The sequence below is a fragment of the Eupeodes corollae genome, chromosome 1, assembly GCF_945859685.1.
Source record: "Eupeodes corollae chromosome 1, idEupCoro1.1, whole genome shotgun sequence".
NCBI lineage: Eukaryota > Metazoa > Arthropoda > Insecta > Diptera > Syrphidae > Eupeodes > Eupeodes corollae.
Window position 1 is genome coordinate 305537022 of NC_079147.1, and position 16761 is coordinate 305553782.

The 16761-nt window shown below is 38.0% G+C and overlaps 1 protein-coding gene across 1 annotated transcript in view; it reads left to right on the forward strand.

Annotated features, from left to right (window-relative positions):
• Positions 1-995: 995 nt before the first annotated feature.
• Positions 996-16761, forward strand: part of LOC129942389 (uncharacterized) — a 300491-nt gene continuing 284725 nt past the window's right edge. The window contains exon 1 of the mRNA XM_056051296.1: positions 996-3274. Coding sequence (XP_055907271.1) covers positions 1568-3274 — 1707 coding nt within the window. The 5' untranslated portion in view covers positions 996-1567. The remainder of the gene's footprint in view (positions 3275-16761) is intronic.

Sequence of the window (16761 nt, forward strand, 5' to 3'; positions counted from 1 at the left end):
GTTGTAACAAACGCACAGGTAGTTAGGGTAGGTAAAGGGTCGGTAAGGTAGGCAAAGGTATGAAAAGGCAAAAGGTACTTGATCCCTTTGCTTGCTTCTTATCTCTGTGTAGGTATATGAAAAACTTTCTTCCACTGCTTGCATTCTGCATTCTGGCATTCTGTAAGCTGATGCTGTGTAACTGCAAAAAAGCAGACACAGCTAAGATGTTACAAAAACTTCAAGAGTGCTTTTAAATGGTTGAGGGTTGACTCTGTGAGAGTTTAAAAACCACTGATGCGAATATAGTGCAATTATTCCGCTAGGTGGGTGCTTTTGTGCTGTCTCGAGTGGAAAAGAATTTTCTACCTACTTCCACAAAAATAAGAAAAATTAACTTCTTCAACACCTGTTCTATATTTAAAAAACACACAAAACTTCACAGTGATTTTTCTCAAAACTATGTTTCTCTAGGTAGTTAAAAATATCAAAAACTTTACTTTGGAAAATTCTTTAAGTTGAGTTTTGTAGAAAAGGGTGCTATTGCGATGCACTGAGAATTCCATGTGTGAGAGAAAACAATCGAACTTTCTCCACCCCAATATTTTCCAGCAGCTCTACAAATTTTAACTTTGCCAACAACAGTTGTCCTTCGAACTGAAATAAGTCCATTGCTAGTTGGCATGTATGGCAGAAAGTTGTCCGCACATCCTTCTCTCTCTGCCTCCTTCTATCAGCTTCAACATCCTAAAAACATCCCGGAACAGGTGGCATCAGACAGGTATCTTCCATTCGTAACCCTGATGAGTCTCAGCCTCAGCAAAACAACAAACAAACCTAACTAAAAAAAGTTAAAAGCTCTTTTTTGGACACTTTGTGGAACGTAAGCTTCGTGTTGTGGAATGCAATTTCTGTATGAGGGTTAATAAGGTGATAAGGCCAACCGTCAGCCAGCCAACTACTATCTCTATACCACCAGGACCACTGCTTCTGCCACTGCCACTGCCACTCACATGGCTCTTGCTCCTCTTGTGAAGTCCATTTTTTAGGGAACACAAAAAGCGAAAACGGTGTTGTTCTTGATCCTGATGGCTGCTGTTTTTGTTGGGACTTGGGACTTTTGGAAGCTACATGCTTTTCGTCCTCTGTGATGTGTGCTCTGCTCTGTCAGTGCTGTGTGGCAATAAAATGGCTTACAATTGTTGTTACCACTTCAGTTGCGATTCAGACTACGAAGCGTGATAATCGTGAGAATAAATATTAAAATAAAAAAGAGCATTTTGCGATAAATCTTGTAGACGTACATTCTCCTTCCGAAGGATAAAAGGTTCTTCAATTCTTGGGCTTGAGAAGAACAAGTGGAAGAGTGAAAGCAAAAGTGCGATGACATTTGGCGGAATTAATTATTATGAGAAGGATAAAACAAAAACCAAACACTCGAAATATTCGCGTCGCGTTCGAGATGTCTGTGAATGAAATTTATTACCGCGTCAAGTCGAAGTGTGAATGAGGGATAAAACAAAAAGTGAAAGCAAAATCGAAATCGAAAGAAAGAAAAATAAATATATTTTAAAAAGACACACAGTTAATGACATCCGGGGAATGGGATCTACGTGCTTTGAAGGCACTCGAAGAGGAGGAACAAGCCCAGTTTCGTGCAATAAGTGAATCGAATTTATTTAAAATCTCCCTACCGCCGCCACCGCCACCTGCAGCGACAGCTCCTCCGCCACTGCCGAGTGCTTCGTCCTCGTCAACGTCATCCTCTAACCAGCCACAGATAATCCTTCCCACAATCAATGAGCATTGCGGTGATTTAGACGATGGCCTGGACGTTCCACCCCTGCCGCTAACACTCTTTCGTTCCTCCGATGTGGCTGCTTCAACCTTATCTCTTGGTAGAAAGAAAAAACCATCAGCATCAGCATCATCATCAATTGCAGCGAATCAGCCATTCTTACTGTCCTTATCGTCGTCGTCTTCCGGTGGTGCAGCTAAGCCAACCGGAACTTTCTCACCACCGCAATTTACTGCTTCACCCATTTTCACACCGCCACCGATACGAAGGTGTGCCACCTTATCACACTCTGGTTCTGGCGGTGGTCCTGCTGTTCGTCGCCACTTTAGGAGTCTTCATCATCAGATATTGGGAAAGAAGAGTGCTGCATCTGGCGGTCTTGAAAGGCGTCGTAGTCGTAGCAATTACAATTGCAATTACACAAGTTGCGCAGGTGGTGGCAGTGGTGGTGAAGGCGGCGGTGGTAGTCCGGGTCCGGCGACAGTTGGTGGCGGGCTAGGGTTGTCGGGAAGTCTCAGTGATAACAACGACTACGACTCCACAGACAGTGGTTCGTGTACGGTGCCGTTAACTAAGGACTCCATAGAAATGATGCGACTTATGCTCTTCTCCGCAACTTCCAGTAAATCAAATTCACCGGAAATACCACCATCGATTGCTTCGGCATCGGCCTCGTCCTCTCTATCTGCAACTGGTGTTGGAGGTGGTGTTGGAAGTGGTGGTTTCAGTGGGGGTTTGGGCTTAGGCTTGGGTTTGGGTTCATCGAGGCCGTTAAAGATATCCTCTTTAATTCATGATGACAGCTGCATCGACGATGACATCCTGACCAATGGGAATTGTAATAGTTCGGGAGTCAAGCGAAGACAGAATCATCATCATCAGCAACAGCAACAGCAGAAGCAGCAACAACAACCCCGACATAAAAGCTTTTTAAGTTTTACAGGTTGTGACAGTTTCATTGGTGGTGGTGGTGGTGGTGGTGGAAGTGGTGGTAGAAGTGGTGGCAGCAGCAGCAACAGCAGCGCAACGGGTGGTGGCAGCATAATGGGTATAACGTGCACAATTCGGAAGAGCCCCACAAAAAGTCTCCTCATGTCCGGTTGCGCTATTGAGCTGGATGCCTCAGCTCTCAATCCAACCCGCAGTAGTGATCAGGATTCTGACATCATGGAGCCAACTCTGGCAGCAACATCATCATCATCAGGACCATCATCAGCCAAAGGGCAACTACAAATGCTGCTCGATGAAGATGGCAGTGGCATTAGGACGGCAAATCATTTCAACGATTTAGTTAAATCAATACAATCAACAAAGTCAACAGGAATTGCAACTGCTACCGACTCCGCGGCAGGACCTCCATCCTCGCAGCAGCAGCAACAGCAGCACCAGCATCAGCATCCTTGTTCGGCGATGTTCGACCATGAACTGGAGCATCATATCAAACATTGTTCGTGTTCGTGTAATCACATGGGATATGGCAACTCGATGGATTATCAGGTAGGATATAAAAGTTCTGTTTTTACAGTTTTTGTTGTCATCATTTTGCTTCAGGATTTTTTAGCTTTGTTCTTGGAAGTCCTTTCTTCTCCGTGCACACCGTGTCCTAATGTCAGTTGTGTGACTGTGATGATGACGAGGATTTCTGTCATCGTCGTCGTCGTTGTAGTCAACGTTGCAGGGTATTCAGTATCCGCTGCTTTCATTTGGATTCCTTTCCTCCAGGGAGATGATTTCTAACTCTTTACACCCATTCTCACTCTAATTATATCCTTTTTGTGAAATTTTAACAAAATTAAATTTATCTCAATTTTATACTCGCAACGGTCGACACGATGCTTGTCGACGTAGCCGTCGTTGATGTCAAACGTCGACTTCGTCTCCGCGTAGTTGCGCTGCTCACGCTATGTGGTGTGTTTCTTTGCTTTGGTTTTTTGGTGTATGCCCTTGTGTAACAGCACATGGGAGGGTTTTTGACTTGACACTCCTTATGCACACAGAGCGTCACATGTCCTTGTTGCCTTGGTGTAAGGGAATTCCCTTAAAATGCTGGAATGACAACAAGAAAAAATTAAATAAAGGATTCACTGCTTTGACTTGGTGAGCAAATTTGTCACACCACTTACAAAAGGCAGCTCCATTTTGAATTTCCAGATAAGTCGAGCGGTACATAGTTGCAGAAGAAGAAATTTTAGGGTTTCCATTTTATTTTACTTTTTCGGTCCGACAAAAAAAAAAAAGAATTTTGACAGCAAACAAAGAAAGAAAAAAGGACCAACGAGCTCGGAAAAGCCAAGTGGGTTCCTATATGTGCTCCATCGTCGTTGTCGCTCCACCGCCTTCCGGAACCAGCAAAACATTGAGTTCGGATGATGGAAGGATCTAAAAAGAGAAAAAAAACTTGTTGAATTTAAATTCGACACGTTTTTGATGTTGGATTTTGACTAGGAACTTTTTTTTTCGTTCATCCGTCGTCGTTGTCGTCGTCGTCGTTTGTTGGGTTTGATGTTGCTATTTTTTGGAATGCGGTTGCCTGGCAGCTTGGTTTGAAAATTGTGTCCTTGTTAAAATAATATAATAAACACTGGGATGTGTATATGTAGGTAGATATGCATGATGTATCCTTGAGCCATCCTTGATCATACATATATCTGTCTGCGGGCTTAGATGTTTCTGTTATCCTTTTGGAAGGTAAAAAAGAGTAATTTTTGTTTTGTTACTTTGTTCAATTTTATTCAAGAGTTGTGTAATTCACACAGTTGGATTAAATTGTCCATGTAACGGGGAGTAGGTATGTGAAGGATGACAATTCAGATGATTTTATTAATTAGAATTAGCTTGTTTTAAAATGTTTGTATGTGTTTAACTAACTGCTTTTTTGGAATTGTAGGTAATCGAGTCAAGTATTTTAAAGTACGGGAAAAATTCATAAAAGTTGTGTTTTTAATTTTAAGGATAATCCAATTAAATAAAATTTTCAAAATTTAACACGAGTGGAATTTCAAATTTAGTTTTGTTTGAAATGATTTTGAAACTTTTAAAATCCTTCTAACATATTTTATTATAACTGCGGGGAACCACTGTATTTAAAAAATACCAGGAATTTGTTTGAAAATCCAAAATCCTTTTATTTATTTATATTTATAAATATCATGTTTTAGTTTGAATTTTAAAATGCTTTGTTTTTAATTTAATTCGTGGATGGGAACTACTCGAACAGTGAGTAAATAAAGAAAATAAAATTACATCAATTAACGTAGTTAAGTAAATATTCGAAGTTATGAGTATCGTAATAAAGAATCCATTACTTAAGAGTTTTGAGACCGTTTGTAATGTTTTGTAATTCGCTTGAATTGTTGTATAATTTGCAAGAGACTGTAGTTATAAAAACGCCTATAAATTGTAGTGTGAAATGTAATTTGACCGAGTTGGAATTTCTCACGTTATATACTTGACATATAGAGCTATCAAAAATAAGCATTCTTCATAAAAACATCTTTAAAACATTATACGAAAACAAGTGTCTTATTGGTAAAATACCTACTTGTCTAAATAAATAAGTGTATAGCTTTAATACTTGTAAAGCAAGGTTAATTATAAAAATTGTAGATAAAAGATGGGAGTTATATAAGTAAGGAAAAGAATATGGCTAAGGATTGATCCTTGTGGTATACCTAAGTCAATATTATTATAAGAACATAGAATCATATAAGGCATTAATTACTTTGACAATCTATAACCATTTTAAAAGCTTTTGTAATGTCAACAATGAGCGCAAAACATTTTTTTTCAACTTACTTACTAACTTACTACAGTCCTGTGTGAACTAGGGCCTCACCAAACAAACTTTTCCATCTAGCTCGGTCCCCAACTAGATGTCTCCAGTTTCGCGCTCCAAGTTGGGTGAGGTCACCTTCCACTTGTGCGCGCCACCTTTCCGGGCAGGAGCATTGGTTTCCATGCGCTCTACGTGACCCAGCCATCTAAGTCGTTGGAATTTTACCCTTCTGGCTAAGTCTACGTCGCTGTACAGCCCGTACAGCTCGTCATTCCATCTTCTCTTATATAGCAACAGTTTGGTCCCTCGAAAAAGGACTTTACCACTCAGTTGCTTTCTTAGTCCAAAGAAAAAGCGGTTAGCAAGAGTTATTCTTTGTTTGTTCTCAGCGCTGGTGTTGTTTTCTGCGTTTAAAGCGGAGCCTAGGTAGACGAAGTCCTTGACTAAGACCAAGACGTCAGTGTTGTAGGTCCTTTCTTGACGACAGCATGCACTTTGTTTTTCCGTCATTAACCGTTAAACCATTTTTTGACGCCTCTGCCTCAATACTCACAAAAGCCCCATAGACATCACTCTGAGTTCTTCCGATTATGTCAATGTCATCAGCATATGCCAGTAATTGGACAGACTTTTGAAATATAATGCCTCTAGTGTTAACGTGTGAGCTCTACACTATTCTTTCAAGTACGATGTTCAAAAAAATCGCATGACAGCGCATCACTTTGTCTAAAACCTCTTTTGACATCGAAGAATTTGTTAAGTTGTTTCCAACCTTTATGGAGCAGCGTGAATTCTCCATGGTCATCCTGCATAACAGGAAGAGTTTGGCAGGGATGCCAAAACTAGGCATGGCTCTATACAGCTCGTCCCTGTAGATGCTGTCATATGCGGCTTTGAAATCGGTGTTCTTGGATTTCTTCCAGGATCTGCCGTAATGTGAATATTTGATCAACTGTGGACTTTCCTGGTCTAAACCCACACTGATAAGGACTTATCAGGTTGTTGACGATGGGCTTTAAACGTTCACATATAACGGCAGAGAAGATTTTAAAGGCGATGTTAAGTAGACTGATTCCTCTATAGTTGGTGCAGTTAAGAGGGTCTGCTTTTTTCAGGATCGGGCTTTATTAGACTTCAGCTTAGATATAGCAATCTTTACTTCGTCTAAGTCAGGAGGACAGGATTGTTGGCTTTCGTCGTCTATGTTGAATGGATCATCCTGCCTGACAGCGGAATTCAGTTCGTCGTCGCCGTTATACAGTCTGCAGAAGTGGTCCTTCCATATCGTCACTTTCGTCTTTGCAGCCTTCGGTTCTAGGTTTATGTACCTGTGAATTTCGTTTCCTGTTCATAAAACTTTAGAACTTCATTCCTGCTTTTAAACATCTCAACATCTTCAATCGCACGCTTCTCATGCCCTCTCTTTTTCCTTCGGCGTTCGGCGTCGGAGTTCCTCTCGCCTCTTTTGCTCATAGAGCTCATAAGCAGCTCTCGTCCTTTTATCCAGCGCTGCCTTACGTGCCTGTTGTTTGGCTTCATTTCCCTGTCAACATTCCTCATCAAACCAGGGGTTCCTTGTTGGTGGCTGTTTGAAACCCAGCACATGAGAGACGGCTTCTCTGATTGCATCTTGGCAATTTTGCCACTGGTTTTCTATACCTTGTGTTGGCGGCAGAGAACTTCGAGAGAGGTGACTTGTAATCTCTGGTGATTGTAGCCGTTTGACGTTGTACCTTCTCCCAGCACCTCCTTGTTTTGCCTTTGGTCTGGAAATCCGAAGTGCTACCTTGGCTACAACGAAGTAGTGTTCCCAGTCGATGTTAGCTCCTCGTAAAATACGAACATCCATAATGCTGGAAGCCTGTCTGGCGTCGATCGCAATATGGTCAATCTGGTTGACGGTAGATTGATCTGGAGAAGTCCAAGTTCCTTTGTGGATGTTGAGGTCTGGAAAACGCGTACTGGCTGCCATGACGTTTTGCCGCGCAGCAAAATCTATGAGCCTGAATCCGATGTCGGAAGTGTTGTCGTGCAGGCTGTTCTTCCCGATTATTCCTTCCCTTCCTGGCTTGGCATTAAAATTGCCAGGACAATTTTAATATCGTAGCTAAGACACTGCTCATATGTTTTGTCTAAGGGCTTGAAGAACATATCTTTGGTGTTGTCATCTTTCTCTTCTGTGGGGGCGTGCGCGCATATCAGGCGAGCCAAACGTATCATGTCAAGCTAAACATAGGACCCAAGTTGATAGCTAGTTTTTTTGTAATTTTGATATTTTTCTGGAACTCTAAGTGCTTCCTTTGTTCTGTCGTATGCAAGTTGTGAAAGGAGGAGATAACTTGCTCTTTAATCATCATCCAGAAACGTTCAATAATATGACCTCTACCAAGCCAAAAAAATATTGTTGTGTTGCAATAGCCAAAGTTTCTACCTGTGTTACTTTTTGCCGATAATAGGATACTTCGAAATGCAGCGGCAACATCCTTTTTTCTTTTCAAATAGTGCTATGGCCACCTCCAACATACATTCTTGTACGATCTCAGAATCTGAAAATGGTTTCTAGTGTTTATTTAGATTCCAACACACCCATAACACAGCTTCAGCGCATTTTTACTGCTTAATCATGCAATATCAAATATATAATTGTTTCATATGTGACCTAAGTATTATTTCTTATCCCCAATGCACATCTGTTTTATCCTTCCAAGTGTCATGTGTCAGATATGTAAAACTTTTTCCTATAGAGCTCTGGTATTTTCAAAATGTCAAGTTTATTTATCAAGTATATTGATAAGAACTTTTCAATCAGATGCTTTACTTTCATTTTAATAAAATTTGAGAATTATTTATTTAAATCTAGTCAAAACCTAAATTATACTAACATTTCAACAAATTGAACTTCCTATTTACAACTTACCCCAGAAAGAATTCCTTTTTCAATCACAACCTTTAACATTTTCATATTATATGTTCCGGCAAAAGTTCGGAAATAAATGTACAAAGTTGTGTCCTTATTTATTATGAATCACCGATAATATCTCAACAATACTTAAAACAAAGCATTTTGCAATATAATAAGGTAACCTTCCCATAAAAAATTGAATAAATTAAAAACAGAATCAACAGAAAAAAAATAAAAATAAAAAGAAATCTTTTAAAACATCAATAACTTGTTTCAAAAAATACTTCCTATCAAAATTAAAAATCCAAAAACCCAATATTTTCAAAAGTTTCAATCTACCCTTAGGACAAAAGTTCTTTTTTCTTTACTTTAGTACATATTTATTAAATTTTGTTCAAGACCCTTAATAAAAAACTTTTTGAAAAAAAAGTTATTAAGGGAGAAAACCTTAATACTCATCACTGACTTTCTTAAATGTAATTTGATTCTTTTTATTCATTTTTTGGCCGTGCAAGTTGAAGTGTGGGTCGCGAGAGGTAGGGAGAGGTTTATATTTTACCTTCGAAATATAGAATTAAACCACAGCCATAAACGTGGTTCCTCAAATCTCATATTAAAACATAAAAAAAGGAAACTAAGGAACAAAAATACTAAAATTAGCTTCCATAATGCAATTCAATTTAATCGTCCATAAACTTTCGGTCAAATTGTTCGTAAATTAACTGCCAAAATACATTTAGAATATTCTAACCCACCCTCCATTCTCATCCTCATCCACCTTGAACGCAGTAGGTCAGGCTCAGTGAATCACCCACCGCCGATAATGGTTGAAAATGAAAATCACTCTATTTGAATATACTGGGTGTGTTTTTAGACGTATATACAGAACTTAAAGTTGGCAACACTATTTCAAGTGACAGCGGTCATTTTGTTAGCTGTCAAGTGATTTATTCTTAAATCTGGTTTGAAGTTTGAACTTAAATAGACTGACGCCTGAACAACGCTTCGGAATTGTGCAAATTTATTTTGAAAATCATCTATCTGTTTGAAATACGTATCGTCAATCGTGCACTATTTGCATTTTAAGGTCAATAAAGGTACAGAACTATAATTGGCAATCCCCTTTTAACCGACGGTCATTTTGACAGCTGTCAAGTGATTTATTTTTTAGGCTAGTTTGACATTTGAAGTTAAATAGACTGACACCTGAAAAACGTATCGTGTACTACTTCCATTTTAAGGTCAATAAAGATAGAGAACTTCAAGTTGGCAACATTTTTTTAACTCGCTGTCATTTTGACAGATCTCAAGTGATTTATTTAAAGTTTGGTATGACATTGTAACTTGAATAGACAGACGCCTGAACTACGCTTGTGAAGAATAGTGCAAATTTATTTTAAAAATCATGCTTTTGTTTTGAGTTATGAAAATTTACAATTGTATGTTGAGACACCGTTTCAACCACAAAAACTGACTGTTTGGTGTGCTTGATGGAAAGATTGGTACGTACTTTTTTAAAATGTTGGCCAGAACGTTGCAGTTTATGGTGACCGCTTACTACCTTTTTCTTTGATCAATTTAACACCCATGATGTGCCATAGCTGTGGTTTTAGCAAAACGCTGACGGCGCAAAATGTCCCACAGATCGTGCCACAGTTGATTTATTGGAGGAATCGTTTGGTGACTACATAGTTTCCAGTTATGGAGAGGCCAACTAAAATATCGCCGCTTGACTGTTTTCTGTGTGGATATGTGAATCCACTAGTCTAAGCTGATAAAATAACAACGATTGATTTGCAGCATAACATTCGCAGAATTATTAAAAATTCTCATTCATAAAAGTTGGTCCTTTAGATTACACAATGTCTATACCAGTTGTGACGTTATATTCCAGAAATTATATTAAAATTATAATGCCAGAAGAATAAAAACATTTGTTTAATTCTTCCATTTCAACGTTCTATACCACTAAAAAAAACACCCTCTACATAACTTTATTCAAACATATAGCTTCCATTAAAAACAAGTGAAAAAAGTTTATAATTATTTTCATATTTCCCTAATTTAAAATTCCCCATCATCGTTAGCTATGGCAAAAATAAATTTTTAATGAAGCAACATGCAGACAACGAACATCCCCGTGGCAACAAACAAACGATGAAATGAAGGTACCCATTATATGGCCAAAATTTAGAGCTGCAATAATGCTGATGACCATCGCCATCGCTAGCACCATACCCACCAGGACAAAACCATCATCAAGGTCTAGAACATCATCATCAGAAAAAAAAGGGAAACGCAAAGGAAGGTCCTGGAAATAACATAACACACAGGTGCCTCAACACGGTGATGGTGGTGGCCAAAAAGAAAAAGCAACAAGAACCCTAAAAAAGTTATCAAAAACTTTTTTTGTAAAGTAAAACAAACAAAAATCCGTCCCTTTAAGTGGCAACGATCATGATGATGGCTAAAATGGCAAGGGACCTTTTTTTTTTAATTTACAATTGTTTGGCTTATTTTCTAAATCAAAAGAACTGCAAAAGCAACATCCCTTAAAAAACAACAACACTCTTGTCCACTGTAACACGTCATACTTTTGTATAAGGGAGGTTTTTACTTTTGTAGAGACTGGAGAAGTTCATGTTGGACATTAAGAGTGTTGGAATATCCAGACACAAAGGCAACATAAAGTAGCTCATTAAAAATCAAGAAAAAGTTTATTTTTTGTTGCAAATGTCCTTTCACTCATAAAAATGATTGAAGTGAAGTCACTGATGTAAGACTGTAAGACTTTTGGACTCTTGGAGTATAATTTGGAACAAAAAGGAATATAAATTGTTATAATAAACTCTTGGGTAACAAATCAAGAATATTTATTTTTTTCTAGAAGAATAGCATCAGTCTAAAGAACTATTCATAAGATGGACCAATGTCCATTCCACTTAGCCTTACGATAATAAGTTCCGCCAATAAGTCATCGTCAAAACAGAGATCTGGGCAAATGAAGGTTTTCCGTTCTCCATCCGATTTTTTTTTGTTGGTTTGTGCATTTTGTCTGAATTATTGTAGTACAGTGCTGTGCTTATGCAAAAGTCTTGAAATCATACATTTTGAGGATAAAAGTGTTGCATGTTGAAGAAACAATGTTGGTTCAAAGATTCTGCTCTTTTAAGAACCTTCCTCACTTAATCACTGACTTTTAGGACACGATTATGACATTTCACACCACAAAACTTTACAGCTCTACCAATATCATTTGACGTGTTCTTTGGCGTGTACCTTGACGTGTACTTTGACGTTTGAAATTCTAGGATTCTGATGAGAATGTTTTAGGACTTTGAGAAATTAAATTCAAAATTCAATGTAATTATGCAAAGTCATTTCTTTGCGAAATTGTGACAGTTGTTTGAATCTGTCACAACATCTATCTGACAGTTTATTGTATATAAATTATTTTCTAAAAATCATGTGTAAAGAACATTTTAAAAATAATTTAGTGAACTAAAATTTAAAAAAAAAATTGAAGTGTTATGATATTTGAAGGTTTAAAAAATCTCTCTACATTTTATGACACACGATAACTATTTGAGGTTATTGAACAATTTTAAATTGTCAATTCAATTCCGCAAAATTATCAGATATGAATGTGTACATATGTTTGTGAAAAAACGACGTCCCCGACTGTCAACTGTAAGATTACTTTCTGCCAATCATGTATACGCCAACTGATTGTATAATCTTGCAATTAACTGTCAAAAAGACACAATCTTTGACGTTTGTATGGCTTTTAAGAAAAGGATATGACGTTTCATCTCACACAAATTGACCGTGTACCAACATCAGTTGACATGTTTAGAATTAATTCAAAATCTGTCAAACTTTGTATCTTAAAAAATTGCACTGCAATTATGCAATTTATATTTTTTAAACGTGACAATTGTGGACAATCAAGATTAGGTTTCACGATTGAGTCTACAATATTGTCAGATCTGTCAGATTTGTTCGGTTCATCTGAGTTCCAAAGTTTTCATCAATTATCATTTTTCGGTAATTTACTGAAGTCTTGCAAAATTTGTTGATAGCTTCCCAGTCGGGACCGTTTAAAGCATTTTTCACTTCTTGGGATGACAAGCTTGGTTCCCCAAAGCAGCTCCTTCTGATGTCTTTAAATGCTTTACATACTCCTATGAAATGAACGGAATCCTCACACTGTACCATGTTGCACATTGAACAAAAGAGTGGTAGATCACTTTTATGGGGTTTGAAATTTTACGGAAACACCTATCCTCTTGCTATAAAGATATTTGAAATTTTTTGGGTGCTATGACAGTCCTTGAAATAGTTATAATAGTTATGGGAGCCCAAGGTCCTGTACATTTCTCTTTGAGTGGAGGCATCTGCGTCTTCTCTCCATTTTATTCGCATTTTGTCATCTATGTGCTCAATAAATATGTAAAGGGTTTCCTTAAATTGAGTCCCAGTTCAGTTGAAGAGGATAGTTGTAGCTCTGTGCTAGGTCCAGAATATCCTTATACCATAAGGTGTTATTGGTGACTGCAAAGTTAATTAGTTTCCGTGGTAGTCTATCTGCATCCATATTAATTGATTTTTAGTTGATATTGAGTTTTAGGGTTTGAATAAATAAAAAATGCATTCCTGTTTCAATCATCAACATATAATTCGGTGAAAATACGGGTAGTTGAAATGTTCTGTAATATCTTAACAGTTTTTCAAACGTATCAAAGTTTAAGTGGCCGCATGCCTGGGCACCATAAAACAAAATTGATTTCGCTACTGCTTCAAAAACTTGGTATTTTGCACTGTGCTCGATAATACCTTGGAAACAATTTCTCCGTACTTTTTCATGACAAGAATTACTCTTGAAGGATTTGTCAATTCCTCGCAAGAGGCAGTACCCGCGAATTTTTTTTTTTAAATTAAGGTGGCACAGGCAGGGATTGAACCCAATACCCCTTGCATGACAGTCCAACGCACTAACCATCATGCCACGGATACCATTCCTGACAACAGTACTCGCACACAGGAATGGTTGAGAGTTGTAAGTCACTAGGCCCTAGTTCACAACGGACTGTTGCGCCACCCAATTTATTTTTATTTTTTTAACAATTTCTCCGTAGTTTTTCAGTTAAATGAGTTTCTATATTTAGATTTTAGGTGAAAATCAGTCCTTGGTACATGTATTGCAATCTAGCAAATACCCATTTCTCTGCTCTGGACATTCTACCTCCACCACTTTTAAATATCATAGTTTTTGATTTGCTTAGGTTAGGCTCAAGGTCCCAAAGATTACAGGATTGCGCAACTCGATTAATCACCATTTGCATAGATTCGGGTGATTTAGCCAAAATGACAATGCCAATGACACTTGAGAGGTGATCAATGATGTCTTCGATTTAAAGGGCAAAAATTGATGGACTTGTGGTGAATCCTTGTCTGACTCCACCTTCTGTTGTAAACCACTCTGACAAATCGCTTCCGCACCATACAGCTGATTTAGTTTTATCGTACAAGCTTCTAAGGTTTTACCAAATTTGGGGCTCAAACCATAGTTATATAGCTTGTAGAACATTTTTTTGCGACCAATGGTGTCAAAAGCAGCTTTAAAGTCTATGAAGAAAGCATATTACTTTTGTTTTTTAGCAATAAAACTTGCGGCTATGTTGCGTAACAAAAATATGTGATCGGCCGTGGCATAACCAGGACGAAATCCAGCTTGAAACTCTTTCAGAAGCTTGTTTTCGTTGATCCAAAGTTCTAGACGGTTTTGGAGAATACTTACAAATTTTAGCTGATGAGTTCAAAAGTGAAATTCCCCTAAAGTTGGCTGGATATTTGGAGTCTCCCTTTTTAAAAACCGGGTAAATTAATGCTTGCTTGAAACCAATCGGTACGATTCCAGTTTCGAATATATTATTAAATGCTTCAGTTAGTGTGATCTTGAATTCTGTTGAACTACATTATAAAATTCCTTGGGTATTCGGTCTAATCCTGGAGCTTTTAGATCCTTCGCCCTAACTAATGCTTCCATAACTTCTGAGGTCGAGATAAGCTTACCTTAGGTTTCATTAAAATGGTTTCCTTCATAGGTGGGCTTAAAAGGTTTTGGAAGTGACATTTAAGTGTTTCGACTGTTAACTCAATGTTTACCTTTGGTTTAATTCCTTTTATTTTATTTGCTGCTTTCAAGTTTTTTGGCTTCCGATTCAAAATTTTCCTTTTTTTGCTCTACATAAAGTTGCGGTGTTGAATTTTTTAAACGGCCTAAGGTAAGCAAATGTCTTCTGTCTCGCTTTTAAACACTCAATATCAAACCATTGATTTCTGAAGATTGTTTTTTTTTTTACTTTTATTTCCTGAAGGAGTTTAGTTTGGAATAGAAAGTTTATTTACTTCTTCTAAGTTTGACATATTACTTGTAGATCGCTCTGATAACAGGTTGTTAATATGAAGCCTATAGGTTTCAGCCATCGAATTGGCCCTCACATATTTTGGTGGTAGCTTAAGCAAACGCATGTTATCCACTTCGGTAGCCCTATTTTTGCAATAATAGGGAGATGGTCGGAGTATGGGAAAGAATCGACTTTAAAATCTGCAATAAGGGAGCACCAGTCTCCTACTATACAGCAATATAGTCAATTAAAGTTCGATGTTTGCCTTTGGCAAACATTCTCAAGTCCAAAGAGTCCAAGAAATCCAACAGCTTACGACCACATGTGTTAATGGTTGAATCTTTCGAGTTTCTTTTAATTCCTTGTCTCATATTCGATTCACCTTCCAAATTACCAGTCTTTCCATTTAAATCACCTATCACAAGTATATTTTGAATATGCGTAGAGTATATTGCTCTTCCAATGCGATTAGTTCATCATTCCATTTTTTGTTTTTGCAGTTTATGTAAATCGGGAAAATAAAAAGTTTTTGGGAGCGAACCTCAAGCTCAAGAAAAATTACTCCGCTCTCTGAATTAATTATCAAAAAAATTATCTGACATTTAATTTGACGTTTCTCTTTTTTGGATCTGAGGTAACCTTTGAGTGATCAAAGAAAAACTCTGAGCTGATTATATCGGGTGATTTTTTTGAGGTTAGGATTTTCATGCATTAGTATTTGACAGATCACGAGGGATTTCAGACATGGTGTCAAAGAGAAAGATGCTCAGTATGCTTTGACATTTCATCATGAATAGACTTACTAACGAGCAATGCTTGCAAATCATTGAATTTTATTACCAAAATCAGTGTTCGGTTCGAAATGTGTTTCGCGCTTTACGTCCGATTTATGGTCTACATAATCGACCAAGTGAGCAAACAATTAATGCGATTGTGACCAAGTTTCGCACTCAGTTTACTTTACTGGACATTAAACCAACCACACGAATGCGTACAGTGCGTACGGAATAGAATATTGCGTCTGTTTCTGAGAGTGTTGCTGAAGACCGTGAAATGTCGATTCGTCGCCGTTCGCAGCAATTGGGTTTGTGTTATTCGACCACATGAAAGATTTTACGCAAAGATCTTGGTGTAAAACCGTATAAAATACAGCTCGTGCAAGAACTGAAGCCGAACGATCTGCCACAACGTCAAATTTTCGGTGAATGGGCCCTAGAAAAGTTGGCAGAAAATCCGCTTTTTTATCGACAAATTTTGTTCAGCGATGAGGCTCATTTCTGGTTGAATGGCTACGTAAATAAGCAAAATTGCCGCATTTGGAGTGAAGAGCAACCAGAAGCCGTTCAAGAACTGCCCATGCATCCCGAAAAATGCACTGTTTGGTGTGGTTTGTACGCTGGTGGAATCATTGGACCGTATTTTTTCAAAGATGCTGTTGGACGCAACGTTACGGTGAATGGCGATCGCTATCGTTCAATGCTAACAAACTTTTTGTTGCCAAAAATGGAAGAACTGAACTTGGTTGACATGTGGTTTCAACAAGATGGCGCTACATGCCACACAGCTCGCGATTCTATGGCCATTTTAAGTGAAAACTTCGGAGAACAATTCATCTCAAGGAATGGACCGGGAAGTTGGCCACCAAGATCATGCGATTTGACGCCTTTAGACTATTTTTTGTGGAGCTACGTCAAGTCTAAAATCTACACAAATAAGAAGAAATTCGGGCTATTCCGGCCGAATTGCTCGAAAAAGTTACCCAAAATTGGACTTTCCGAATGGACCACCTAAGACGCAGCCGCGGTCAACATTTAAATAAAATTATCTTCAAAAAGTAAATGTCATGGACCAATATAACGTTCCAAATAAAGAATCGATGAGATTTTGCAAATTTTAT